Source organism: Eretmochelys imbricata, chromosome 4 (genome assembly GCF_965152235.1).
Source record: "Eretmochelys imbricata isolate rEreImb1 chromosome 4, rEreImb1.hap1, whole genome shotgun sequence".
Lineage (NCBI taxonomy): Eukaryota > Metazoa > Chordata > Testudines > Cheloniidae > Eretmochelys > Eretmochelys imbricata.
Genome location: NC_135575.1, coordinates 66739043 through 66766256, shown reverse-complemented (window position 1 = coordinate 66766256; position 27214 = coordinate 66739043). Strand labels below are relative to the sequence as shown.

Here is a 27214-nt window from a genome sequence, read left to right as displayed (position 1 = left end):
AGGAGCAGAGGGAACCCATTTCGGTGGGGGTGGGGAAGGAGGAGAGCAGTGAGCAATGGGGGAATGGGGAGAGAGGAGAAAGCAGGGGTGGGGCCTTGGGGAAAGAGGCAGAGTGGGGTATGTCTCTCCAGTTTTCAGACATTAGAAAGTTGGCAACCCTATACTTGGGAATCAATAGCTTAAAAAAAAATCTAACAAATAATTCAAGAAGTCCATTTGTACTGTGGAAGAAGAGGAGTATCTTAAATCATATCTTGCTATTTTCATAAACTTGTGCTGTAACTGAATATTTTCTTCTCTTTTAGGTTAATAGTATATTTTTGTGACATTAATTTGCAACCTAAAATCTGCATCATATCAGTGAAGTATCTAGTTTAAAATTAAATTGAGTTGCTTCATTAATTTTGTTTTCAGCTTAACATCTGTTATTGTTAACAGAATTATTTATTCGAGTTATCCAAATGTAACCTGTAAAATCAATCATTTGGTATTTTAAACAATTATTTCACATGAAGTTAGATATTTGCTACACAGATTCACTCTACTAAGTTTGGGACGGAGAAACAAGTTAGAAAATGTTAAAGTGTCCTGAGGCTCAATTTCCCACTTCCTCCAGCTAGTTTTCATGCCAACTTACCAATGTCATCATCTGTCCTGTCTATTGGGTCTTTCTCCAGGCAGTCTCTAACAATATCCCTGCTCATCAGAGGGTCTGACGCCCTCTCAATGTCTTCTTCATCATCATCATCCTCAGAATCCACTGCAGTCTCTGGTAATCCACTCAGATCCATATCACCAGCCTCACTTTCTGTGGCCTAAATACACACACAGATAAATCAAATTAAAACATTTAGATGTGTCCTCAAAAGCCATTCTTTTCCACTTGAAATATGTAGATGAAGTGAATTTTACTCTGCTTTGTGGAAGATCAACAAGTCAATTTGACATACCACTTTTTGTTCTGATTTTTTCCTTCACTATATTTCTAAAAAAAAGGAAGTCAGTAATTTTTTTGAAACAGAATGTCTTTGGCAAGATTTAAGACTGGTGTGAATAAAGTAGACATTTATATAAGCATGTTATGTGCCTTTTTAGGAAGCATGTCTAAGGAGAAGAAGAGGGCAATTTAAATTCACTAGGCCAGTTCTTTTACAAAACGACTAAAAAATTAAGTTGTTAAATAAAACTTTAATATTCGAGATCTCCAAAAATTAGTTTTTGCAGGAACCTATCAATGTAGTATATGTAATACGGTCATTAGTTCACAGAGAATATTGGTATCAACCAGTACTATCAAAATACCACTGAAGACTATAATAGCTACTGTCTGTCGATATAGAAACTGCATAAAAAAGCTCAGCTATGAAGTGGTGAAGCTAAGATTTTTATTTATTTATAAGTATAAAGGCATAAGAATTTACTGATGCGGAAAACATGTGAAGTTAGTGCTGGAGCACCACAGAGGGAATACACAGAATATCTACCAAACTTAATCTGCTTTAGAGCCTATGAAAATGAACAAAAATCCAGCCAACACACAGCTAAAGGTCATTAGTATAGTACCCAGAGGTAAATCATAGAATATCAGGGTTGGAAGGGACCTCAGGAGGTCATCTAGTCCAACCCCCTGTTCAAAGCAGTACAAATCCCCAACTAAATCATCCCAGTCAGGGCTTTGTCAAGCCTGACCTTAAAAACTTCTAAGGAAGGAGATTCCACCATCCTCCCTAGGTAATGTATTCCAGTGTTTCACCGCCCTCCTAGAGAAAAAGTTTTTCCTAATATCCAACCTAAACCTCCCCCACTGCAACTGGAGACCATTACTCCTCGTTCTGTCATCTGCGACCACTGAGAACACTCTAGAGCTATCCTCTTTGGAACCCCCTTTCAGGTAGTAGAAAGCAGCTATTAAATCCCCCCTCATTCTTCTCTTCTGCAGACTAAACAATCCCAGTTCCCTCAGCCTCTCCTCATAAGTCATGTGTTCCAGTCCCCGAATCATTTTTGTTGCTCTCCGCTGGACTCTTTCCAATTTTTCCACATCCTTCTTGTAGTGTGGGGCCCAAAACTGGACACAGTACTCCAGATGAGGCCTCACCAATGTCAAATAGAGGGGAACGATCACATCCCTCAATCTACTGGCAATGCCCCTGCTTATACATCCCAAAATGCCATTGGCCTTCTTGGCAACAACGGCACACTGTTGACTCATATCCAGCTTCTCGTCCACTGTAACCCCTACGGGGGTCCACTGTAACCCCTTTTCTGCAGAACTGCTGCCGAGCCATTTGGTCCCTAGTCTGTAGCGGTGCATGGGATTCTTCCGTCCTAAGTGCAGGAGTCTGCACTTGTCCTTGTTGAACCTCATCAGATTTCTTTTGGCCCAATCCTCCAATTTGTCTAGGTCCCTCTGTATCCTATTCTTACCCTCCAGTGTATCTACCTCTCCTCCCAGTTTAGTGTCATCTGCGAACTTGCTGAGGGTGCAATCCACACCATCCTCCAGATCATTAATGAAGATATTGAACAAAACCAGCCCAAGGACCAACCTTTGGGGCACTCCACTTGATACCGGCTGCCAACTAGACATGGAGCCATTGATCATTACCCATTGAGCCCAACAATCTAGCCAGCTTTCTATCAACCTTATAGATCCCTAAATGTAAAAATATATTTTAATTATTCAATTTTAAGACCAAACATTTAATAAATCCCATAAACATATTTGCCTGTCATTTCAGATTGAGCTGCTTTTTTCTCAGAACCTGATTTAATGCCACAGCAGCTGCTAAACCTCTCTTACTGTGATTTTTTTTTTTTTTAAGAAACATAAGCTGCTAATGAGAATATTCTAAGCCACTGCTTCCCAAATCAGCACTCTCCGCCCCAAAGGAGGGTCAATTTCAGAGATTCTGGAGGTCAACAACACAGCCAAATACATTTAAAAAAAAAAAAAAGAATCTGGACATAGTAGACTTTATAGTTGTGATTCTCAAAAACCATCCCTTGTGCGAACAATGGGCTTTAAGTTGAAAAGATCTGAAGCCGTTCTCCAAAAACAGCAAAAGGGGAGACAGCACTTGCCTGCCAAAGACATAAGCTTATATTTGTCTTCTATAGCATCGTCTTTCTCACCTTTACGTCTATGTGTTTTTTGTTTTTGTTTTGTTTTTTTCACTATTTAATACAAACAGTATCTTCTTTGATAAAATATAAAGTAAAATAAAATCATTTTTACTTTATTTCCTTCTATTCTGATTAAAAAAATCAGTCTTGGTTTAGTGAGATTGCTGAGTATAAACCAATGGTACATTTTAAAATGGCAGCCAGGTGGCTCAACAGCTTGTTACACAACTTTGGAAGAACCTCCGATTCTGAAAGTGTCAATTCAGGTTACTGAGCCACAAACTAATTAATTGGTCTGATTTGCAAATATTGATCTTGCTAGCAATTGTCATTCCTACTGATCAGGACAAGGTTAAGTTTTTCAAAAAGCATCATGGTTGACATGGATGCTAACTTTCAGTTAACCCCATTATACTAAAACCGAGAAACAGGAACTATTTTGTTACAAATTGATTATTTAAAACCCTAATATCACTGTAATAATAAAAAAGCAACTGATTTTTGAGGGATCACATGGTGCTCCACCAAGGGAACAGTGAATTATAGGGGACTGTGTCTTTTATTATTTAATTATTTTGCTGTCTTAAGATTGCATTTTTTAAAAAAAAATGCAGTTTTTCCTGCTTTTTTCTTAGCTAAAACTATTGTGATGGACATAAATCTCTCAGGCCACGAGATCCCCTTTTTCCTGGAGAACTCTGTCATCCTTTGGAGGATTGTGACTATAACACTGTTTGCAGCTGACAGCCTGTTGGGGAGGGATAGGATGATCAAATTCAATTTTTAAGACTCAGTAACACTGTGCTCAATTAGCAGCTGGAAGATTTGCAACTCAGATTTCAGCTATGTCACAATCCCACCCCTCAAATAGAGGGTAATAAGTATTTGGTATTTCTAACATAAAAACAAGTAGGAATGTGAGGCCATCATTTTTATAAACCACAAAGGAGCTGTAAAATGGTTATTTAAAACTATATTTCTTCTCTTAGTAATTCTACTGATATTTGTCTTAGGTTAGACAACAGGCTTGATTCTGTTCTCCGAAAAGCAGATGCTTACTGAATATTACCATTTAGCAGAAGTGAAGAAGTTAGATAACAGGAATGGTCTTTTAAGAAAAAAGAAAAAAAAAAGTGTCATCAGTACATGGAATAAATCGCAGCAATCATTAAGGAGCTGAAAGCTATTATAATATAGGAAGACACTGGAAAACTGGATTTTTAGCTTTCCAAAGAGGCATAATGGATTAATTTCCAACCTGGTGGTCAAGAGGCATGAGGCCTACAAGGAAAGTAATTGTGATACCACCTTGAATACCCCCTTTGAAGTAAAGTTACTCACCTTATTATAACTGGAGTTCTTCAAGATGTTTAGTCCCTGTGGGGGTACACAGGAACTCTAAGCGCTTGAGACGGAGAAGTTATAGCAAGCTGTTTCTGCTGACCACACCTGTGCACTCGTTATCCTTGTGCTCCACATCGAGAGTATCAGGGGTAGGGCTGACTAAAAGCCTCTCCAGTTCCTTCTCTGCCACAAATCTCGTCATGATCCAAAGCAGAGGGAAGGAGGTCGGGAAGCTGAATGCAGACAGGGACCATACATCTGGAAGAACTCCAGCTACAATAAGGCCAGTAACTTCCCTTTCTTCCGTGAGTACTGGTTCCTATGTACAGTCCACTGGGGGTGACTCACAACAAGCACTCAGGGGAGAGGGGCATGATAATGAAGTTTATAGAGCTGCTTTAGAACTGCTGCCCAAAGGATGCGTCAGCCAAGTAGTCTTGGGCCAAGGCATAATGTCTCATGAATGTGTGGCTCATACTCCACATAGCTGCCCTGTAACTATCAAGCAGGGACAACTCTTGAAGTGATGCTAAATGAGACTGCATGTACCCTTCTAGAGTGAGCCCTTACCCCAAGAAGAGGAGGAAATTGTGCCAACTAATGGAGTAAGAATTAGAGATTCTTTGAGAGGATATAGCTTATCCTCACACTCATTCTGCTTTGGCAACCAATAGTCTAAGAGATTTCCTGATCTGTTTCGTTCTCTGCAGGTAAAATGCCAATTCTTATCTCACGTTGACGGAATGAAATCTCTAGTTGCTAGAGGCATAGGGTTTCAGGAACAACACAGATATGTGAATTAACTGATTTTTGTGAAATTCCTAAACTATTTTAGGAGTGAATTTTGGGTTTAGGTGTACCAAGACTTTGTCCTTGTGGAATATTGTGTATGGTGGATTGGCCATTAGGTCCTCATGTTCACCTACCCTTCTGGGCAAGGTTATGTCAGTGATGAACACGACCTTCACTGACAAGTGAGACACAGAACACATACCTAATGGTTCAAAGGGTGGCCTACTGAATGCTGAAAGCACCAAGTTAAGATCTCCATGAGGGTTGTCCCCCGCCCCCAGCAGCAAGGTTTTGATCAGACCCCTCAAAAACCTGGCTGTTCCTGGATGACTAAAGATCAAGTAACCATCTGTTAGCAGGTGACAAACACTGATTGGCCAGATGTGAATCCACAGCAGGCTTTGGGAAAGGTCTGTCACCTTGAGTGCAAGGAGATAATCCAAAATAGCAGACTTATCCACTATTTTTGGTGACCAAGTTTTGCTGGATCCAGACAGAGAAATATATCCCTTTGGCTAACTAACATTTCCTGGTGGAGTCCTTTCTGCTATTAAGAACGGCTTGCACAGCATGAACGTTTTCAGTGTGATGCCCATCCAAATACCAAGCCATGAGATGAAGAGACTCCGGGTTGGGATCCTGGCCTTGTCATTCTCCTTGGTCAGAGATTCAGGAGGAATGAATACTGACGGTCAGATGGGTTGACATTTGTCAGGGACTTGGGAAAGCAGAACTATCTAGGCCATTTGGAGGTGATGAAGATAACTCATACTCTGTCCTGTCTAATCCTCCATAGAACCAGAGATAGTTGTAGGATGGGAGGAAAGGCATAGGTCAAGGAGAACATCCCCTCTGGAATACTGTCATTGAACTCCTCTTGAGCAGTATATGCTGCACTACCTGTTTGCTTAGCAGGCAACAGGTCCCAAGCGGGGATTCCCCGCTGAGTGAAGATGCTATCCACTACTGAACTATGTAATTCCCACTTGTGGCAAAATGCCTGCTGAGGCTGTCTGCCAGCGAGTTTTGGGCACCCAGAAGTTAGACGACAGACAGAGTGATGTGCTTCTGGATACACCAGTTCCATAAATAGAGCACTTCTATACAAAGTGGAGGGATCTCACCCCTCCCTGCTTGTTTATATAGAAAATGATTGTTATGTTGTCCAACATTATCAGGACATGCTGGTAGTGTATGAGTGGTAGGAAAACTTTGAAGGTTTCTCAAACTGCTCTCAGTACCAGAAGAGCTATGTGCTTTCTGACTTTGTGAGGTGTTAGAGTACCTTGCACTTTATGATCATCTACATGGGCTCCCCAGCCCATCAGAGTGAATCTAATCATCTTGTCGAGCACAGGGGAAAGAAATGGAACTCCTGCATACACAAGTCCAGGCCCCTCCACCACGTCAGTAAGGCCCTGACCTTGAGGGGCTTGTTCCTATGGTGTTCATGCTGTGCTTGCTCTGTGTATATACTGTTTGGATCCAAGCCTGCAGGCAACAAATGTGGAGTCTGGTGAATGGTGTCATATAAGTACATCACACCATATGTCCCAAAAGAGACATTTTGTAACTAGACATATCCAACTGAGATTGGAGGGCTGTGTGTAACTAGATCTATCAGAGTGCCCTTGGTGTGAAATCTGTCCTTGTGGAGATAGGCCTTCATCCTGATCAAATCTAAGGTTGTTCGTATAAATTCTATGGTCTGAGTAGCAGTCAAGTTAGACGTCTCTATGTTTATCCAGGATCCTAGGGACGTTAGATGGTGGAGCAGCAGCAACAAGACTGATGCTAAGACTTCCAGGCACAACCTGCCAGTCAAAAGCCAGTCATCCAAGAATGGGAAGATGGGGGAGCTGCCTCATCTGAGCTGAACAAGACCTCTGCTCTCTTTACCAGGACAAAGTACTACTTTTCTTCCCTCTTGGGAGTAGGGGCATAAGTAGCCAGTGTGAGCCATACTGCCATTGACAGTTCTAATATGGTTTCATTTACCGAGCGTACAACCTGACTGGATCCCTCTGGCTGTAGGATATCCAGGACCTCCTCTAAGAAGATTTGGAACTATTCTACCACTCTCCATAACAGCTCCTGAAATTGTCTACAATCATCTAGGGGAGATGGTGAGGCTGGAGCAACTGCCTCATCAAATGAGGAGGATGATACCCTGGTTGGTACTGGAGGATTCAGCTCATTTTCCTCTTCTTCCATGAGCTCAAGAGGCAATCCTGGGTTGACGCTTTGGAGGAGAGCAGCGGTAGGACTCCTTGCTGGATCACACAGATTCCAGACAGCATGCATAAGTGTTGCAAGGGACCCAATAAGGCCAGTATGATAGATCAAAAGTAGGTTCTGGTGGTCCCCAAAGCATTGGGTACAATCAATCCTGAGGAGGAGGTCTCTGCTGGTGTCGCAGAGGCTGGTTCCTGGAGACCCATGGTCTCCTGTCTGGGCTAATCTCTCCAGGTGGAGGTGAAGCTGGTTCCGCTGGTAAGTCCAATTCTCCTGACAACTGAAAGGTTGGATCAAGTTCCATTAGCAGTGCTGTTGGTCCCCATGAGGGGAAACTGTGGCTAGTGGCCAGAAAGGAACACAGAATTCTTCCGGAGTACTTGATTTCCCCTGGTGTTAGTATCTCCTTGGTGAGTATTGTTCCCAATAACAAGAGGAGGATGAAGATATCCTCTGGAGTGGTGTAACTGGCCCTTTCGGACATTGTGTCTTATCACTCCATACTGACAGGTAGATTTAGATGTCGGTTCCTTATGGAGCCGTGACAGTACCATCAGTGAACGAGTCTCCAACCTGGTGTTCTGTGACAGCACCAGCAGTTTCCAGTTTTTCAGGAACCAGTGTTTAATTTTAGTTAGCACTACAATTGGTGTTGAAGGTGATACTAAGACTAGTGCCAAAGGAACCTTGCTTCTAGGTGCCTTCTGATCATGCCCGTGAGGATTTGGAGGACCTCCTAAGTCCTCCTCTCTTGGGTGTGAAGGCTCACGTAGCTTGGACAAGATTGGGGACAGATCTCTCGTCTTAGAAGGTCTCGGAAGGGATCTGCTTTTTCGTCTGTGAGAATGCCCCTTACTCTCATGAGTGGGCTCATATGAAAGTTTTTTTCCTTCTGCTAGCTTTCTGCGTTGGAGTCAAACACAGTACTAGGGGGCACATGATTTAATTCTTCTGGCTGAGGTACAGGGGCAGCCTCCCCAGTCTGGGTCTGACTGACAGCTAACCGTGTGCTCACTAAAGTGCTTCTGAAGCCAAAGTTCTTTCACCTGCCACATTTAGCAGGAAAAACAGCAGCAGATTTTGCACTTTAGCTGAGATATGAGCTTCTGTGAGGCAACAAAGCAGTGGTGCCCAAACTTTTTACCTTGTGCCTCCCCCCTTGAGCCCTGTCCACACCCACTGCCCCGAGCTGGGTCTGGGAGTGGGTCTGTGGCTTCAGAAGGTGGGGGGACACAGACAGGGGTAAGGGACCAAGACTGGGGCCACAGCAGATACTGGGATCGGCTGCTGGGGGCCTGGGTCAGCCGCTGGGGCCAGCAGCCAAGTCTGGGGCCAGGAACGGAGCTGGGTGGCACTCCCTTCCTGCCCCGCGGGGGGCTGGCCTGGGCCCCAGCCACCCCCCCCACTGAAAATGTTCCTCTGCGCCCCCTTAAGAGGGCGCACCCCACAGTTTGGGGACCTCTACAATAAAGGCACTGTTGGTGGTCGTCACTGACTGAAAAGGAGAAGGAGACAGTTTTTGAAGCCTATATCCTAAGTGTAATTTAAATACCGTGCTGGGAGACAGGCAGGGTTCCCACGGTATGGATTCTAACACTGACTAACTGGGGAGCTATCAAAACACTAACAAAAAACCCCTAAGAATATAAAACTGAATATTTACAAGAGAAAGGATCAGCTCTGGATACTGGAGAATTCCAACTCAGGACATGTAGCGGTCAGAAGGACCTAGAGAGGAAGCTAGTTCACGCTGCCTCCTACACCTTCGGTGTGGAGCATGAGGAGAGCAGGGGCACTCGCACGGACCAACCGACACTGCTTGCAAGAATTCCCCGGTCTCAGGAACATGGACCACATGCATATTCCCATAGCGGAATACATATAGGGACCAGCACTCTAAGAAGAAACACACACACCAATTCTGACATTTTAGCTCTCATGAAATCAACTAGAAGTAGAAAACGCTCATTCATACCATCTGATAATACAGCATCTTTATAAGATAAAAATCATTAATCTCTAACATTAGCAGCTCATGAGATTCCACTCAATTTCATGTCACACTAAAGGAATCAAAAACAAGAGCAATCAGATCTTTAAAATAATCATTTTACCCATCAGGGATAGAAATATTTTTGCTGACCACTGCAAACACTTTGAGAAATAGTAATTTTCCCCAGCCCACCTCTAATGCAAGAATCCTACTCTAATGATCAAAAAGAAAAAACTCAAGATCAACCATTTTTATTTTTTTAAGTCTCTACAAAAGTACCTAAAATTAACTGCTCCAAATAGGGAGCTTCAAAGACAGTTTCAGACATCTTTTTATCTGAAAATAGATGTTTGACAGAAAAGTAAATATTTACTCATCTTAAGCAGTCCAAGACATTACCAGGTTGGCCACATCCAAACGCTTGCTTTTGCAGAGGTATACTAATTAAAACTAAAGAATTGCCTAAGGAATTTTTCACACAACTGACTTTAAATGTAACTTCACAACATACCTCGTTAGTGCGTGCTTCTAGAGATCAAAGAATCTGCAACCAGATGCAACATAAAATATATCTGTGAAAGCAGGTTTTACAAAGTTAATTAATCTCTTCTACAGCTGAAATCAGGGGTGGATGAATGTACAATATCCCCATAAGGAACACAGCAGCAGGCCTTAATTTATTAGCTGCGATCACCATAAATTAGAAACTTGACACTGATTTTTAGAATCAGTGCAGCTCTAATTTATTTTAAAAAGTAAACGTGTAATATGTAGGGTAAGTATTGTCACCTGTTTTCTGTACTGGAAACTGCTGAATGCCCTTGTAAACTGATATCACTAACCTGATCTCTCACCTGTGTATAATAGAAGTAGATCCACCTGAGTCAATGGATAGAATCAGGCCCAGTAGCTTAGTACAGTAAGATCTAAATAAAAAAATCTATAATTTATTTATTTAACTCCATTCTGAAATCTCTGGAGTGTTTATTTTCAGCTATGGCATACTATATGTGAATCCTACAAAAGGGGCTGCACTTATAAGCAAGGTCAGATTACTGTTCAATATTCTTTATGTAAAATAAGCTTCTCAAGCAACATCACTGCTAAAATGTCCATCTTCTAACCCACTGTAAATTAGAAAACAAACAAAATTAGACTAAGGGGGAACCTCATAATAGTCTTCAGACATGGTAAGGGGCTGGTAATAAAGAGGATGATGATCAATTGTTATCTATGTCCATTGCAGGAAGGACAAGCAGTAATGGGTTTAATCTGTAGCAACGGAGATTCAGGTTTGAGATTAGGAAAAACTTTCTAACTAGGATATGTTTCAGAGTAGCAGCCGTGTTAGTCTGTATTCACAAAAAGAAAAGGAGTACTTGTGGCACCTTAGAGACTAACCAATTTATATGAGCACAAGCTTTCATGAGCTACAGCTCACTTCATCGAATGCATTCAGTGGAAAATACAGTGGGGAGATTTATATACATAGAGAACATGAAACAATGGGTGTTACCATACACACTGCAACCAGAGTGATCACTTAGGTCAGCTATTACCAGCAGGAGAGTGGGGGGGCGGGGGGGAGGACCTTTTGTAGTGATAATCAAGGTGGGCTATTTCCAGCAGTTGACAAGAACGTCTGAGGAACAGTGGGGGGTATGGGTGGTGGGGGGGATAAACATGGGGAAATAGTTTTACTTTGTGTAATGACCCATCCACTCCCAGTCTCTATTCAAGCCTAAGTTAATTGTATCCAGTTTGCAAATTAATTCCAATTCAACAGTCTCTCACTGGAGTCTGTTTTTGAACTAGGGGAGTTACACTCTGGAATAGGTTTCCAAGGGTGCTGGTGTAATCCCCACCATTGGAGGTTTATAAGAATAGGCTGGATAAACACCTCTCAGGGATGGTCTAGACTTGGTCCTGCCACAACACGGGGCTGGAATTGATGAACTTTCAAGGTCCCTTCCAGCTCTACATTTCTATGATTCTAAGCTGTTTAGACCAGGGACTGTCTTCTACTGTGTGTGTGACAGTATAATAATGATCCTGATTTCATGACTCAGACACAGTGACAACTGTGGTCTAGCTAAGAACAAAGGGAAATTCACAAATGCAAATTTAACCAATTATATTTTGTAGAAGTAGTAAAATGTGCTATTTTATACTAGAATGTAAATATCTTTATCAGATTTTTTTTAAATAATGAAAAATGCTAAAAGCAACTGATTAAGTGTAAATAATTTCTCCAAAAATGGTAAAAGGTCATAAAAATATAATGAGTAATTAAAATAATTCCACACAAACAATAAGCACTCAAAGTGAAAGGAATTTTAGTTTCCCCTCAGACCACACCTAACAAGTTTGCACATGCCAACACATATATTAATTTACTGTCAAAATACACAGTTGTGTATTTTGGTTTCCTCCTTACTAAAGCCACTCCAGAATTTCTTCAAAACTACATTGCAGACACTGTAAAGTCCTTCAAACTTAATGGATTCAGTTTAACATTACAAGTTTGCAGGATCCTCTTTCAGGCATATTCAAATATTTCAATCGATCTGTTTCCAGATTTATGTCTGCATGAATGTGTTATGAGGTGAGGGGAGTACCTGTATGCGGACATGAAGATGTGAAGTGGTAGTAGCATGTTTTCCCATGTGTTGTAGGGGAAATAGTTGGACTGGTCCCTTTGAGTATGTCTATACAGCAAAGAAAAACCCACAGCTGGCCTATGCCAGCCGACTTGGACTCTCAGGGCTCGGGCTGCAGGACTGTTTCATTGCTGTGTAGACTTCTGGGCTCAGGCTGGTGCCCGAGGCCTGGGACCCTTCCATCCTGCAGGGTCCCAGAGCCTGGGCTCCAGCCTGAGCCCGGAAGTCTACACAGCAATGAAACAGCCCTGCAGCCCGAGCCCAGGTCAGCTGGCACAGGCCAGCCGCAGGTTTTTCTTTGCTGTGTAGACACACCCAGCAGTTCCTTTCTAAAATCTACTGGTTTCTGTCAGAGCCTAGAAAATCCAGAAGGCCCCATGAAGATATCATATAATATATGCTAGACTTCCAAGATGTTCATGATCAAACTCCACAGAAGCAAATGCATTCTCTAAGTATGTTGTCCTCTCTGACTAAAGACCTGGGAAATTTGAAAAATAAATTAGCTTTCTAAATACATTAAAAGCAGGCTACAATTTGTTTCAAAACAGAAATCTGGTTACAACCTAAACTGCGAAGTGAACAGTGCTTCTCCATAATCTGAGGTTTCTAGACCAAGCCATTTTAAAGATATGTCTTTCCAGAGACAAGTAGAAGACTTTTCCAAAAGTGAAAAGTCCTTTCCCATCCACCACAAAACAGTTCCATATCTCAGGAAGCTCTGCCAAATGAATCTTAAATAAAAAAAGAAAAATGTCAGCTCTGATGCAATAATTCATGACAAATTTTAGAAACAGAGGAAATAGGAGGTCTGGAGGACCTCCCAGATAAGTGGGAAGCAAGGACAACATATAGGTAAACTCTCCTGTCCAGGGAACTAAGAAGCCATCCTAAACCCAAGCATTTAGGTTGGGGTACCTCCTGCAATAGCTCTGGAGAATGTGATTGGACTGTGATGCAAGCAGGCCCAAAAGGAGAAAGTCGATGCAGGAAACAAGACTGAAATGATGAAAGACTTTCCCACTGAATAACTATTCCCCTGGATAAAGAATGGATTTGCTCAACAGTCAGCCTGGGGTACAGAAAGCTTTCACAGATGAGATGTTCTTCTTGGACCCTTGGAAAAGAAGAGCTGATTCCAGCAACAGGACTTTGACCTCTGTTTAGTCTTGTTTGTTGAGACAGACAACCATCACTGGGTTTTCTGCTCTCATAAAAGTGATGTGGCCTTGTAAGAACTTCTCAAGGAATAGAAGGGTTAGCAGGATTGCCTGCAGCTCCAAGATAGCTTTGTACATCCTTGATTCAAAGGAAGACCCTTGTCCCAAGACAGTCCTGCTTCAGATGTGCCCCCATCCCAGGAGATTGGCAATAGTTAGATGAAAATCAAAAAGATCTTGAAGGGATGACCTTTCAGGTGTGTGCTTTTTGACCACTACCAAGAGTTTCTCCTCTGGATCCCCTGGTTGGAAAACTACAATATCTAATGCATTACTATAAAGTTCATTCCACATCTAAACAATACATGTATGTCATATGTGGATTATGCAGTGTTGTGACTGTGTTGGTCCCAGGATATTACAGGGACAGCGCGGGGGAGGTAATATTCCTTATTGGACCAACTTCTGTTGGTGAGACAGAGAAGTTTTTGAGCTTACATGGAGCTTCTTCAGAGAAGATCTCTGTGTAAACTTGAATAAAAGATATTACCTCACCCACCTTCTCTTTCTAGTATGTGAATTACGGCTATCAAATAATTTTTTCTCCATGAATAGCTGAGGATAATGTGAATGACGATGCAACCATGAAGCTGACAGAAATCTAAATTTTTAGTCCACTCAAGTCATACTGACACAATTATGTAATCATTTAAGCAACTAATATCTGTTATAGGAGTGAATTTGTTTTCAGCTGTATTCTCACTTCAGAATCTAAAAGAACATGCTCCAAGAAGACTAGTCTTACCTCCAGCTATTTAACAATTTGCTTTTTTTGAGGTAGCATAACATACTATTCACTAACACCAGATGCATGTCACACTACAACTCTGACTGCCAAAGGCTGATCTGTTTTATTAAGGTCTCAAAGTGAGTGTGTGTTTTGTACTTGTATAATACAGAAGCAGGGTTTGCAAAGAGATGGGTTAAGACTTTTGGTCCTTTTTTTGAAGAGCATTTTTTCGGGGTGGAGTGCATTTCTTTTTTTCCTCTAATAGTCATAATAGCGAGAAACAAGCTCACGTCTTGAAAACTACCAAGGGATACGTGTATCCTGGGAGGGTCACAAAAAGGATGTTAGCAGTTTCCTTTGCTGTTCCAGACAATTTGGAGCAGACGCAAGAGGGCATGTCAGGCTAACAGGAAGCTGTGCAATTTGACTGCAGGATAAGGGAAAGAAATGCTGCCAAGAGAAAGAATTAATAATTTTATTAAGATAATGTTAAAATAAAAAAAAGTGGTACAGAGTTTAAGCGTAGAAGTTTCTGGTCATCAGGGAATAAGGTACAGATTATCAAGGGGTGCAAGGTTCGATCTAAAAACAGTTTCCACCTTTTCAAAACAGGGGGAGGGAAGAAAACAACACAGCACCCTCATAGGCTCAAGTTTCTTGATTGCCAAACTTGGCTTGTCAGCTGGCAGCATAAACCACAGGTGTCCATAAAGGAAGCAGTTATTGCATGTGGAAAGCAGTAGTGAAAGGTAGTTTTCCAAAGTCAGCACAAGACAGAAGTGGGTATTATGGTACGTATAGGCTCATGTGTGCGCCAAGAACAATCTCTTAACATCCAGTCTCCCCTCCCTCCTCAAAAAGCAACATTAAATAGTATGGCACTTTATAAATCTGCTTCCTGAACTAAGGTATAAAACAACATTAAGAAGCCTTATTCAAAGCACCCCAATGATCTCTATCTCAGAAGAGGCAGGAGAAAAGATTACATATATCATCCTGGCAAGTAATACTTGTCCTAAATGAATTTATCTTTCATGTGCAGCACTTGACATTTAAATTTAGTTATGACATTAATATTGAAACAGGACTATTCTAAGATCAATGCTGAAAGCATCTGATGATTCAGCTTCATGATTTATTCAAATTTAAAAAGATCTACGAATCTATTTTCATTACAAACAGCAGCTCTTGAGGTTTCACCACCACCACCTCTGTATTTGCTAAGAAGCAAATACAGAGCTACAGTTAACTGAGAAAATGTGTGACTCAGATCTGCAGTGAAGGGTTAGTTAATAATACACTTCACAATTAAACAAAAGGGAAACATTTTATTGATTTGTATTAACCATTTGAATCAGCAGGCCTCTTTAAGCCAACAATCTTGCTAAGCATCTCTTTTCAGCATTATCTATTCTAGAAAAACGTATAGATGTCCATTTTAAAGAAAACACCATGATATCAGATCAAACCAAAGCAAACAATGCTGATTATCTAATGCCCAGTATATGATCAAAACCAAGATACAGTAACAAAGTTTATGTAAATATAAGTTTTAGTTTACAATATTTTGTTTTTAAATAAAAATGAGAGAGAGGATAAAAATGAAGGTAATAGTCCGTTCTTATGAGAGACTAATTGTACTAGTGTCTCAGTTCTAACCAGGATTTTTCATGGATTATTGAGTCTTTGACTTGATTCAAATGAATTGCAGCTGCAAAAAAAAAACCAGTAGTCTTCTAACCTATGTATCCACTGCAGCAAGATGCCATGCTCATTTCCTTTATAGACTAAACCAGAGGTCAGAGATTAATGATTTACCTTCACCTGTGAACAGTCATAAAACATACCCTTTTTCTACCCTGTAGAAAATAAATGAAGTATGTAAATGTTGTAAAACGGTGGTTTTCAACCTGTGGTCCACGGACCCTTGGAGGTCCGCAGACTATGCCTACGATTTCCAAAGGGAGTCCGCCCCTCCATCTGAAAATGCTATGGGTCCATACATGAAAAAGATTGAAAAACACTGCTGTACAATATCTATCTTGAAGATCTATGCATAAGAATGCACATCACTGTATCTGAGTGCATACACAGTTTTTTATTTGGAAAAAGCACAGCTTGAAGAGTATTCGCACAAAAATAAAAAATCATGGAGTAATATTCAATTTTATATTTTCAAGTTATCTGAATCCTTTATTATATAGTGATTATTAAAATAACAGTTTTGAAAAGTTATCTTATTACACAGTAGACTGAACGAATTTGGACACTTTTTAAAAATGCATAATTTTAAGTCTCTCTTAAAAACAGGCACACATGAATAATTGCAGCTTTCAGGTTAAACAATTGAGACAATATATTCCTTAAAATATAATGAATAATAATGTACCTGGAACTAGCAGATTAAAAGATTAATTTAAGAAAATTTGTATTTGAAAAAAAATCTATGGATTTATAGGTATAAAATCATTTGGAACATAAAAACCATCAGCAAAGAGTTAGAAATTGCTGAAAAAGGGTAATTACAAGAGAAGTGCTGACCCAGCCCTAACTATAGCAATTTCCCACATCATCATTTCAAAACTCAGAATCCCAAAAATTAATGATATTTTTGGCTATTCACAGACTGAAATTCGCCCCTGCACAGAAGGCCTGGCACTTCACTTAAAAGCAAACTTCAATGGGGCTTAAGCCTTACATAGGCCCCTCTGCCCCACGGTAAATTTCATTTCCTACTGCATGAGCTTTAATTTTTCTTTCCAGGTGAAAAGTATTTGACACACATGAATTTGTTAGGAAGAGATACATTATTTGTAACAAGTGTCCACAAAATCAAAATGGCTTTAATGTGAGTGACTACTTTCATAAATTACAACTTATTTAAGCACAGGCTATAGACCACCCTTAGCATAACTAAACTAGCCTCTTAAGTGAGGCCTTTTAACAACTTCATTTACACAGAGTGGCATGTGCAGGATTCAGAATAATATTAAGTTTGTATGTGAAGGACTTTTAGATGGAGTTTTTTCATGTTCTAGAATCTAAATAAAAAAAAAATCAGCCTCATTTACAACAGAGCATTTAAAAAGTCCTGGCTCAGATTTTCAAAGGAGCCTAAAGAAATTAGTTGCCAAAAGGCCATCCCTAACTCCCTAAGGTTCATTTGAAACCCAAGCCATATGCTACATAAAGGTAATTCCATTACTGCAACTTACCTTTAGCAGATAAGTTCCAAGCACTGGAAAATAAAATACAGTAAATGCTCTGTTATCCGGCACTCAATTAAGCAGAAAGCTCAATTAACCGGCATTTCTGATATCTCCCAATACAAATCTTCAATCTAGTAACCAGGACTAGTATACTGCCCAGCACGTTACGTAATTGCATATTCTGCACTCTACTTTTATGCAAAAGGGGCAGAAGACAAGTAAACAAGCTGAAATCAGGGGAAAAAAAAACCAGCTTCCAGGGTGTGTAACAGGGTCATTACAGATTCAGCCCAATCTCTTATACCTTCTACATCAATGATAATTGATGTTGATAAGATGACCCTGAGGCACTGCAAGATCCTGAAGTGCCTTCTGAATCATCAAAGAAAGATTAAATTACGTTCAGTATAGTTTTAATGTTAAGTGTATTTTTAGTGACCTGGGTGTACGCCACGTGCTGCCCATACTGATACGTAGGGTCATAAGATAACCTACTACATAGAAAACTTTACCCGTATACACCTAAGTGCTTCAAGAAACCAACCACTCTGCAGTGCAGTACTAATACTGGATTGGTGAGTACCTGTATACCATTTTATACTTTATTCATTTTATTGTGTTCTAATTCTTTGAAAATTGGTATTCCATTGGTAAAGTATAACTAACTCTCCGTTAACCAGAATATTCGATTAACCAGCACCCCCTATTCCCCCAACATGACGGATAACAGAGCTTTTACTGTAACTATTCCTTGTTAGCTTCTATGAACATGGGATTTTGAATTCCGTGAAGCTGACTGTAGGAAAGATCTTTTGGATAAAACTTAAAAATCCAAAGGTCTTGTCTCCTCTTCATGACCATTAGAGAGCCATTGATATGGGTTTGCTTAACACTCTGCCAAAATTTCGCTGCCATTGTTCAGTGCAGTACCTATGTCCTTGTTGTATACCCAAATTCAACCCGTAACTAGCTTCCAGAGACAGATGCATTTTGTTGCTATTATGTGAATAGAATTTGTAAGGCACTTTGGAATCTTTAGAATAAAAGCACACTTAAACAGTGAGACAATGAATTAATTCCTCAATTCCACTCAGTATAACCCCAAATCCTGACCCAGAGGCACCATTCTCTTAGAGAGGCAAAAATTCTGATTTTTGAAGGTAAATTCACTGTACTTGTCATGCATTCCGAACTGTACAGTTACTTTAGTAATTTTGTTAAAATAAGTCCTTATGATACTGTGATTACTGTCTAAACTGAGCTGAGACCAAGACTTTAGCCAGTCTTCAATTACAAAGAAGATTCCAGGTTTAACCACCAAATCAGACTATTGCTAAAATCTAAAGTAATTATATGTAACAACTGTTCAAGTTCAAAATTGCCTATTAAAGGCAGCCAATAACAACAACATGCATCCTGGAGAACACAATATCAAATACCAAGGCAACTAAAAATCTATGCTTCTGCATATATAGGTTTTCTCCCTTAATCTAAATTACGAATTTTTTCTAATCTGCCCACAACTACTTTCTTACCTATGTAAACTTCTGATCATTTTGTAAGTGACTTGATTGCTCCTATAGTAGGCAGAAAGTGGTTTTTGAAAAACTAAAGTGTGAGCCGCACTCCAAAATACTTTTAAGAGATAACTCCAATTAAAGTTAATTCATTTGTTTCAAATCCACTCATGTTTCCCTACGTACACATTTAAAACTGTACATTTTCCTATTTATGGGTATAAATTCTTTTCTCCAATACTTGCCTGCAATTCCTTGATTTCATTGGGAGTTGCATCATGTGTGCATCAGACAGAATTTAGGAATATGACTTATTTTTGTTTTTATTTCAAATATTTTTGTTATTTAGATTTATAAAACAAGCATTTACCAAACACTTTGAAAGCCTTTAGATAATTTTCACAATAAATTGTTGACTATTCAAGTCACACCAAAGATATACAAATATATCCCACCAAATTTATGACAAAAAGCCCTTCACAAGAGGCATAACAACAATTTTAAAAATCCCTCCAACTCTTAGCCTGCCACCTCCCCAAATACCTAGAAGAACAGATGAGCTATGCAAAGCCTTAAAATCAAGTTCTGATAGACTCGGAAGACTGAGAGCAAAGTTAAAGACCCTCAAAGTGCACACTGTTGGCAACTCCCTCTTTACACTAAGTGTGTTCCAGCTCAAGAAAACCAACTAATCTCAACTGTGGCAGTCTGGCATCAGGAGAGAGGCAGTCTCTCACATACTAGGTCATAAACCTTAAATTCTAAAATTTCAGAACTTCCAATCTAACATTGGATGAAAACATTTATCTCCAAAACTATAAATTACCAATAGAGTCAATCAAAGTTCATACAGAACACGTTGGCTTGTATTATGGTCATTTCTCTAGATGCTGCCAAGTGGCTCTGATAGTTACAAGTAAACATTGAAGCTAAGTCTATGCTACAAAGTTTTATCAGCACAGCTATGTGGGATAGGCGTGTAGGGGGAAAACAAAAACACCACTCCTAAACTATGTCTACCACCTCACCTCCCAATACAGAGACAATTATACCAGCAAAAGGACTCATTTTGCCAGTATATGCTGTATTTCCACTAAAGGGCTTTGCTGGTATAGCTATACTTTGTAGTGAAGACTAGACCTATGTATTACCTTCAAATAAATAGGAGAATGTGTATCAGATTCATCAGGTAATCAACCATGAGTTACTTTTAAATGTTAGACTAGCATATGGATCAAAATCTCAAATTGCTCCATTTTCAAAAGGAAACGTACTTTCTTATAAATAATTTGGTTTTTCTTTTGTTTCACTAGATGAATAGTGACAAATAGCAATGAAATGTACATTCAACATTAGGTGCATCAAAATACCTACATTGCAGTTCATGTAATCACTTCTAGGTTGACATTTTGGAATCAAAATATTTATCTTAAGAAAATTGTTTGAGTACTATGAAATACTGTCTTACCTGGTAGATATCAGAAAGGCTGCTGCTTCCAGAATCACTAGTGATGCTACATCCTGAGTGACTAGAGGTAACGTGGGTCACCTGTGGGTGGAGACTGTCAGTAAGATGCAGTTTTGTGAAATCTGCAGGAAGCTACAGATGGGGTAGAAAAAGCAGCATTACAATATGGATCAGGTATGCACTCCAAAACACATTTAAATTGTTCATGCCACACTTTACTCCCTGCCGGGACCAAAAGCTGTACAAACCGTATTAAGGCGGCCCTTGGGGTTTGAGGATACAACTTGCAACTTTAAGATTTATGGTTGTTAAATTTGCTAACAGTTCAACAAAGTATCACAGGAGTAAAAAAAAGAAAAAAAAATTTCTTCAAATTTAACAAGAGAGACAAAGACCATATCTCAAAACAAACACAGATGAACAAAATGCATTTCAATTCCAATGATGTGTTTCGATATAACTAAATTCCGTGAGAGAGCCTTTTGTCAGTTTAAACAGTAAGGGTTTCTTGAAGGATGGGATTAGGAATGACCAATGTTATACAGTAATTCCTCACTCAATGTTGTAGTTACGTTCCTGAAAAATGCGACTTTAAGCGAAACAATGTTAAGCAAATCCAATTTCCCTATGAGAATTAACGTAAACGGGGGGGGAGGGGGGGCGGGTTAGGTTCCAGGGGAAAATGTTTTGCCAGACAAAAGACATTATATGCTGATTGATTCACAGCTGTAACTAGGGTAAGTGAATATCCTCTGGCCCCAGGGTGAGGGTATGGGCCAACAACACCCTCCCGCAGGCCAGCAGTCCTCCCCTTGCAAACTCTGCAGGTTTGGGCTCGATACAGGAGCCAGGCAGAGCAGGCAAGCAACAGCACATAGGAAGGGACACTGTGCTGCGTCCTTCCCTGGCACCCGAGGGGGATGTCTCTGCTGGCCTCTGAGCAGCAGATCACACAAATGTCTGCTCCAGATAAGTCACTGAATGCCCGCCCACTGAGAAGACCAGTCCTCTCCTAAGGGAACCAATCTGCCAGGTTTCATGGTATGCTCACTCGGAACACACAACGCAGAGGCACTGGGCCTCTAGATCTCTGCAGAGCTGGAGACAGCCATAGACTTCTGGCAGACCTTCCTGTCAGAGCGGCAGCTAATCACATGAGAGGAGCAGGTGGAGGGAGCAGCAGCATCGATCTCACAAGAAGAGAGAGCAGCCTGGAGGCAGCCACTCAGCTGGGGCAGGCTACCCTTGGGTGCTGCAGCCCGGGAGACGGTCAGAGGAAAGAGCCATGAGCGATGGGGTCCCAGGACAGCTTGGTGCTAGTACAGGGGGTGTGTCTAGGCGCAGGAAGTCTGACATCAGATCAGCAGCTCTCTCTCAGCTACCAGGTGAGTAAAGCTGTCCTAGGCAGCAGGGGAGAGAGCCTGTAATCCACAGGCACTGACTTTGTAAACTGACGCGGGGGTGCTCGACCCCCAGCTCTGCCCCAAGCCCCACCCCCACTCGACTCCTTCCCCCAAGACCTCACCCTGTCTCTTCCCGGCCCCACCCCACCTGTTCCCACTCAGTTTGGCCCTCTACCCCCAGAATGCTATGTCCTCACACCTCCCCCATCCCTCCGAGTCTCCCTACATGCAGCGAAACAGCTGACTGCAGTGGGCAGGAAGTGGGGGGGAGGGCACTGATCCGCGGGGGTGGGGATGGAGGACGTTAGAACATTGTGCAACTTTAAACTAGTATGTTCTCTAATAGAAGAGCGATGCAGCAATGAAAGAACTTTAACCGGGATGATTTTAAGTGAGGAGTTACTGTACACTTTTCAGTAGTAAAGCACTCTGAATATGGATTTTCTATACTTCTGTGTCACTGAAATCAATGATTATAGCACAAGTAAAACCTACTTGAGTCAACTATCCGTCACTCTTTAAACCATAAACTCAGAAACACATAGGAAACAAAGAAAAACTAATAATTTTTAAAGCTACAAAAATTATTCAGCAACCAATGTAAGTGAGCAATTTAAGCGACTGCAGAATCTATTTGGTCACATTCCAATAAAGGAATATACACTGCTGTAATCACTTCAACACCACCACCAAACTGATTAAAACCCTAGCAACTTAAACTGTTTATACACCAAACAAGCCCTTACTCAGCCCGAGCTACCCTCCATTCCCTAAGTTTAAGGTCTGTATTTTAATGTGGTTCCACATGTGTAGCTCCCATGGAAATCAACGGAAATTGTGTATAAAAACTGATAGTTGACTAAAGACCTTCACAAAGGGAAACAACAGCCAACCTAATAACAGTATAATCTGAAGAAATGTTTGAACGGTTGGTCAATCATATTACTGAAGATCTAATAACCCAATGCTACCTACCCAAAACCATAAAAGTCTATTCCTCATTTACACCATACTACATATTGCAGGCAGGCAATTTAAATATTACACTTTTTGTAAATATATACAGCCAGTAAATATTACAATGATATTGGATATTTAAACCATTTTGTGTGTCCAGAAAATTCTATTACAGTGGTTTTCAAACTTTTTTTCTGGGGACCCAGTTGAAGAAAATTGTTGACCCAACGGATCTGGGGATGAGAGGTTTGGGGTGTTGGAAGGGCTCAGGGCTGGGGCAGAGGGTTAGGGTGCAAGGGTGAGGGCTGCAAGGTAGGGCCAGGAATGGGGGGTTCAGGCTGGGGCAGGGGGCTCTGGGCTGTGGCAGGGATGTGGGAGCGGGTCAGGGCGCTGGGCTGGGGGTGAGGGGTTTGGAGAGCAGGAAGGGCTCAGCTGGGGCAAAGGGTTGGGCTGCAGGAGGGGGTCAGGGCTCTGGGTTGGGGTGTTTGGGGTGTAGGAAGGGGTTCCAGGTTTGGGGGGGCTCAGGGCTGGGGCAGCAAATTGGGGCATAGGTGGAGACTTACCTCTGGCAGCTCTTGGTCAGCGGCGCAGCTGGGGTGCACCGCAGACCGCACCGCACCGTACCCTGGAAGCTGCCTAGGAGCCAGACCTGCTGCTGGCCGAGGCTCACAGGTGGCTCTGCGCAACTCTCACCCACAGGCAGTCCCCCCCCGCCCCCAGTTCCTATTGGCCAGAGTTGGTGCTCGGGGGGGTGGGGGGGAGCACCGTGCGTGGAGCCCCGTGGCCCCCTTGCCTGGAAGCCAGATTGCTTCTGGCTGCTTCCGGGGCACAGTGCAGTGTTGGAAAAGGTAGACACGAGCCTGCCTTAGCCAGGCAGCACCACTAACAGGACTTTTAACGTCCTGATCGGCGGTGCTGACCAGAGCAAGATGAACCAGGACCTTACATGCCATGACCCAGTACTGAGTCGCGACCCATGGATTGAAAAACACTGCTCTATTACATATTCCAAATTAGCACCAATGTTATTATGGGGGCATTGATATGAACTCTGAAGTTGAAGTTGCACTGAGATTTTCACTTAAACACAGGACTAAACTTCTGCTTCACAACTCAGTGTTTGATTTAAATCTCCAAATTTGGCACATTAACTCTTCAGAAGGCAACTAATTTACAATAATTCTTTTAAATAATATTTAGTCATTTCTGCCAAAAAAATTAAAAAACCAAAAATGATCCATATTCAAATTTGCTTTGTATTGCTCACAATTCTTTGGGACCCTCTAGCTAACCAATCACAGTCTGCACGAACTCAGAACGTCTCACACGGTATCCTGATTGGAGCTGTGTAAGAAACTGATTTTTCAGTTTGCTGGCTGAAATGAAAATTCCGGAAAAAGTTTCAGATGAATCCAAAATAAAAACAAAACCAAAAATGGTTTTGGGTTATATACAACATTCTGTTTGATCTGAAATGAAGTGTTTCATTTGAGGCATTTATAACTTTCTTTCTATTATTACCGGCAATTACAGACCAGTAAGTCTAAGGCCAGTACTGGGCAAACTAGTTGAAACAATAGTAAAGAATAAAATTGCCAGACACACAGAAGAACATAAATTGTTGGGCAAAAGTCAACATGGTTTCTGTAAAGGAAATCTTACTAATCTATTAGAGTTCTCTGGAGGGGTCAACAAACATGCGGACAAGAGGGATCCAGTGGACATAGTGTACTTAGATTTCCAGAAAGCCTTCAACAAGGTCCCTTACCAAAGGCTCTCACATAAATTAAGTTGTCATGGGGTAAGAGGGAAGATCCTTTCATGGATTGGGAACTGGTTAAAAGACAGGGAACAAAGGGTAGAAATAAATGGTAAATTTTCAGAATGGAGAGGGGTAACTAGTGGTGCTCCCCAAGGGTCAGTCCTAGGACCAATCCTATTCAACTTATTCATAAATGATCCAGAGAAAGGGATAAACAGCGAGGTGGCAAAGTTTGCAGACAATACTAAACTGCTCAAGATAGTTAAGACCAAAGCAGACTGTGAAGAACTTCAAAAAGATGTCACAAAACTAAGTGATTGGGCAACAAAATGGCAAATGAAATTTAATGTGGATAAACGTAAAGTAATGCACATTGGAAAAAATAACCCCAACTATACATACAATATGATGGGGGCTAATTTAGCTACAACTAATCAGGAAAGAGATCTTGGAGTCATCGTGGATAGTTCTATAAAGAGGTCCACGCAGTGTGCAGCGGCAGTCAAAAAAGCCAACAGGATGTTAGGAATAATTAAAAAAGGGATAGAGACTAAGACGGAGAATATCTTATTGCCCTTATATAAATTCATGGTACATCCACATCTTGAATACTGCATACAGATGTGGTCTCCTCATCTCAAAAAAAGATATACTGGTATTAGAAAAGGGCAACTAAAATGATTAGGGGTTTGGAACGGGTCCCATATGAGGAGAGATTAAAGAGGCTAGGACTTTTTAGCTTGGAAAAGAGGAGACTAAGAGGGGATATGATAGAGGTATATAAAATCATGAGTGGTGTGGAGAACTTGAATAAGGAAAAGTTATTTACTTGTTCCCATAATATAAGAACTAGGGGCCACCAAATGAAATTAATAGGCAGCAGGTTTAAAACAAATAAAAGGAAGTCCTTCTTCACACAGCACACAGTCAACCTGTGGAACTCCTTGCCTGAGGAGGTTGTGAAAGCTAGGACTATAACAGGGTTTAAAAGAGAACTGGATAAATTCATGGAGGTTAAGTCCATTAATGGCTATTAGCCAGGATGGGCAAGGAATGGTGTCCCTAGCCGCTGTTTGTCAGAGAGTGGAGATGGATGGCAGGAGAGAGATCACTTGATCATTACCTGTTAGGTTCACGCCCTCTGGGGCACCTGGCATTTGCCACTGTCAGCAGACAGGATACTGGGCTGGATGGACCTTTGGTCTGACCCAGTATGGCTATTCTTATGTTCTATTAAAAGTAAGGCTGTTAATTAATTGCAATTAACTCATACAATTAACTAAAAAAATTAATCACGATTAAAAAAATTAATCGCAATGAATTGAAGTTTTAATCACACTCTTAAACAATAGAATACCAATTAAAATTGATAAAGTATTTTTGGATGTTTTTCTACATTTTCAAATATATTGATTTCAATTATAACAGAATACAAAGTGTACAGTGCTCACTTTACATATTTTTATTACAAATAATTGCACTGTAAAAATGATAAATAAAAAATAGTATTTTTCAATTCCTCATACAAGTACTGTTGTGCAATCTCTCTATTGTGAAAGTACAACTTACAAAAGCAGGATTTTTTTTGTTAACTGCACTCAAAAACAAAACAATGTAAAACTTTAGAGCCAACAAGTCCACTTGGTCCTACTTGTTGATCAGCCAATCGCAAAGACAAACAAGCTTATTTACATTTACCAGACATAATGCTGGTAAATTATTATTTACCATGTCACCTCAAAGTGAGAACAGGCATTCGCATAGCACTTTTGTAGCCAGCATTGAAAAGTATTTACATGCCAGATATGCTAAACATTCGTATGCCCCTTCATGCTTCAGCCACCATTCCAGAGGACATGCTTCCATGCTGATGACGTTTGTTAAAAAAATAATGCACTAATTATATTTGTGACTCAACTCCATGCGAAATAATTATATGTCTCCTGCTCTGTTTTACCTGCATTCTGCCATATATTTTGTGTCACAGCAGTCTCAGATGATGACCCAGGGCGTGTTCGTTTTAAGAACACTTTCACTGCAGATTTGACAAAACGCAATAAAGGTACCAGTGTCAGATTTCTAAAGATAACTACAGCACTCGACCCAAGATTTAAGAATCTGAAATGTCTTCCAACATCTGAGAGGGATGAGGTGTGGTGCATGCTTTCCAAAGTCTTAAAAGAGCAACACACCAATGTGGAAACCTCAAAACCTGGACCACCAAAAAAAGAACATTCTGCTGGTGGCATATGACTCAGATGATGAAAATGAACACGTGTCGGTCTGCTCTGCCTTGAATCGTTATCGAGCAGAACCCAACATCAGCATGGACGCATGTCCTTTGGAATGGTGGTTGAAGCATGAAGGTACACATGAATTTTTAGCCGATATAGCACATAAATATCTTGCAACACCGGGTACAAAAGTGCCATGCAAATGCCTGTTCTCACTTTCAGGTGACATTGTAAACAAGAAATGAGAAGAATTATCTCCTGTAAATGTAAGCAAAGTTGTTTGTTTGGACGATTAGCTGAACACGAAGTAGGACTGAGTGGGCTTGTATGCGCTATAAAGTTTTACAGTGTTTTATTTTTGAGTGCAGTTATTTTTTGTACATAATTCTACTTTTGTAAGTTCAACTTTCATGATAATGACTGCACCGCAACTAAAGGGGTGACAGAATTTGTCTGGGCTTACCCAAAGAAGGGCAGCTCCGCTTTCTGTGGGGAGAGGGGAGAAGGAGGGGAAGAAGGTCAGAAACTGCACTACGGTATTTGTATTGATGAATTGAAAAATAC

The 27214-nt window shown here is 40.9% G+C and overlaps 1 protein-coding gene across 5 annotated transcripts in view; it reads right to left on the bottom strand.

Annotated features, from left to right (window-relative positions):
- RAPGEF2 (Rap guanine nucleotide exchange factor 2) overlaps positions 1 to 27214 on the bottom strand; it is a 293855-nt gene that overhangs the window by 47571 nt on the left and 219070 nt on the right. For all 5 annotated transcript variants that reach the window (XM_077814491.1, XM_077814492.1, XM_077814493.1 and 2 more), the window contains 2 exons: positions 20295 to 20426; positions 638 to 815 (listed from right to left, as the gene is read on the bottom strand). In XM_077814491.1, coding sequence (XP_077670617.1) covers positions 638 to 815; positions 20295 to 20426 — 310 coding nt within the window. The remainder of the gene's footprint in view (positions 1 to 637; positions 816 to 20294; positions 20427 to 27214) is intronic.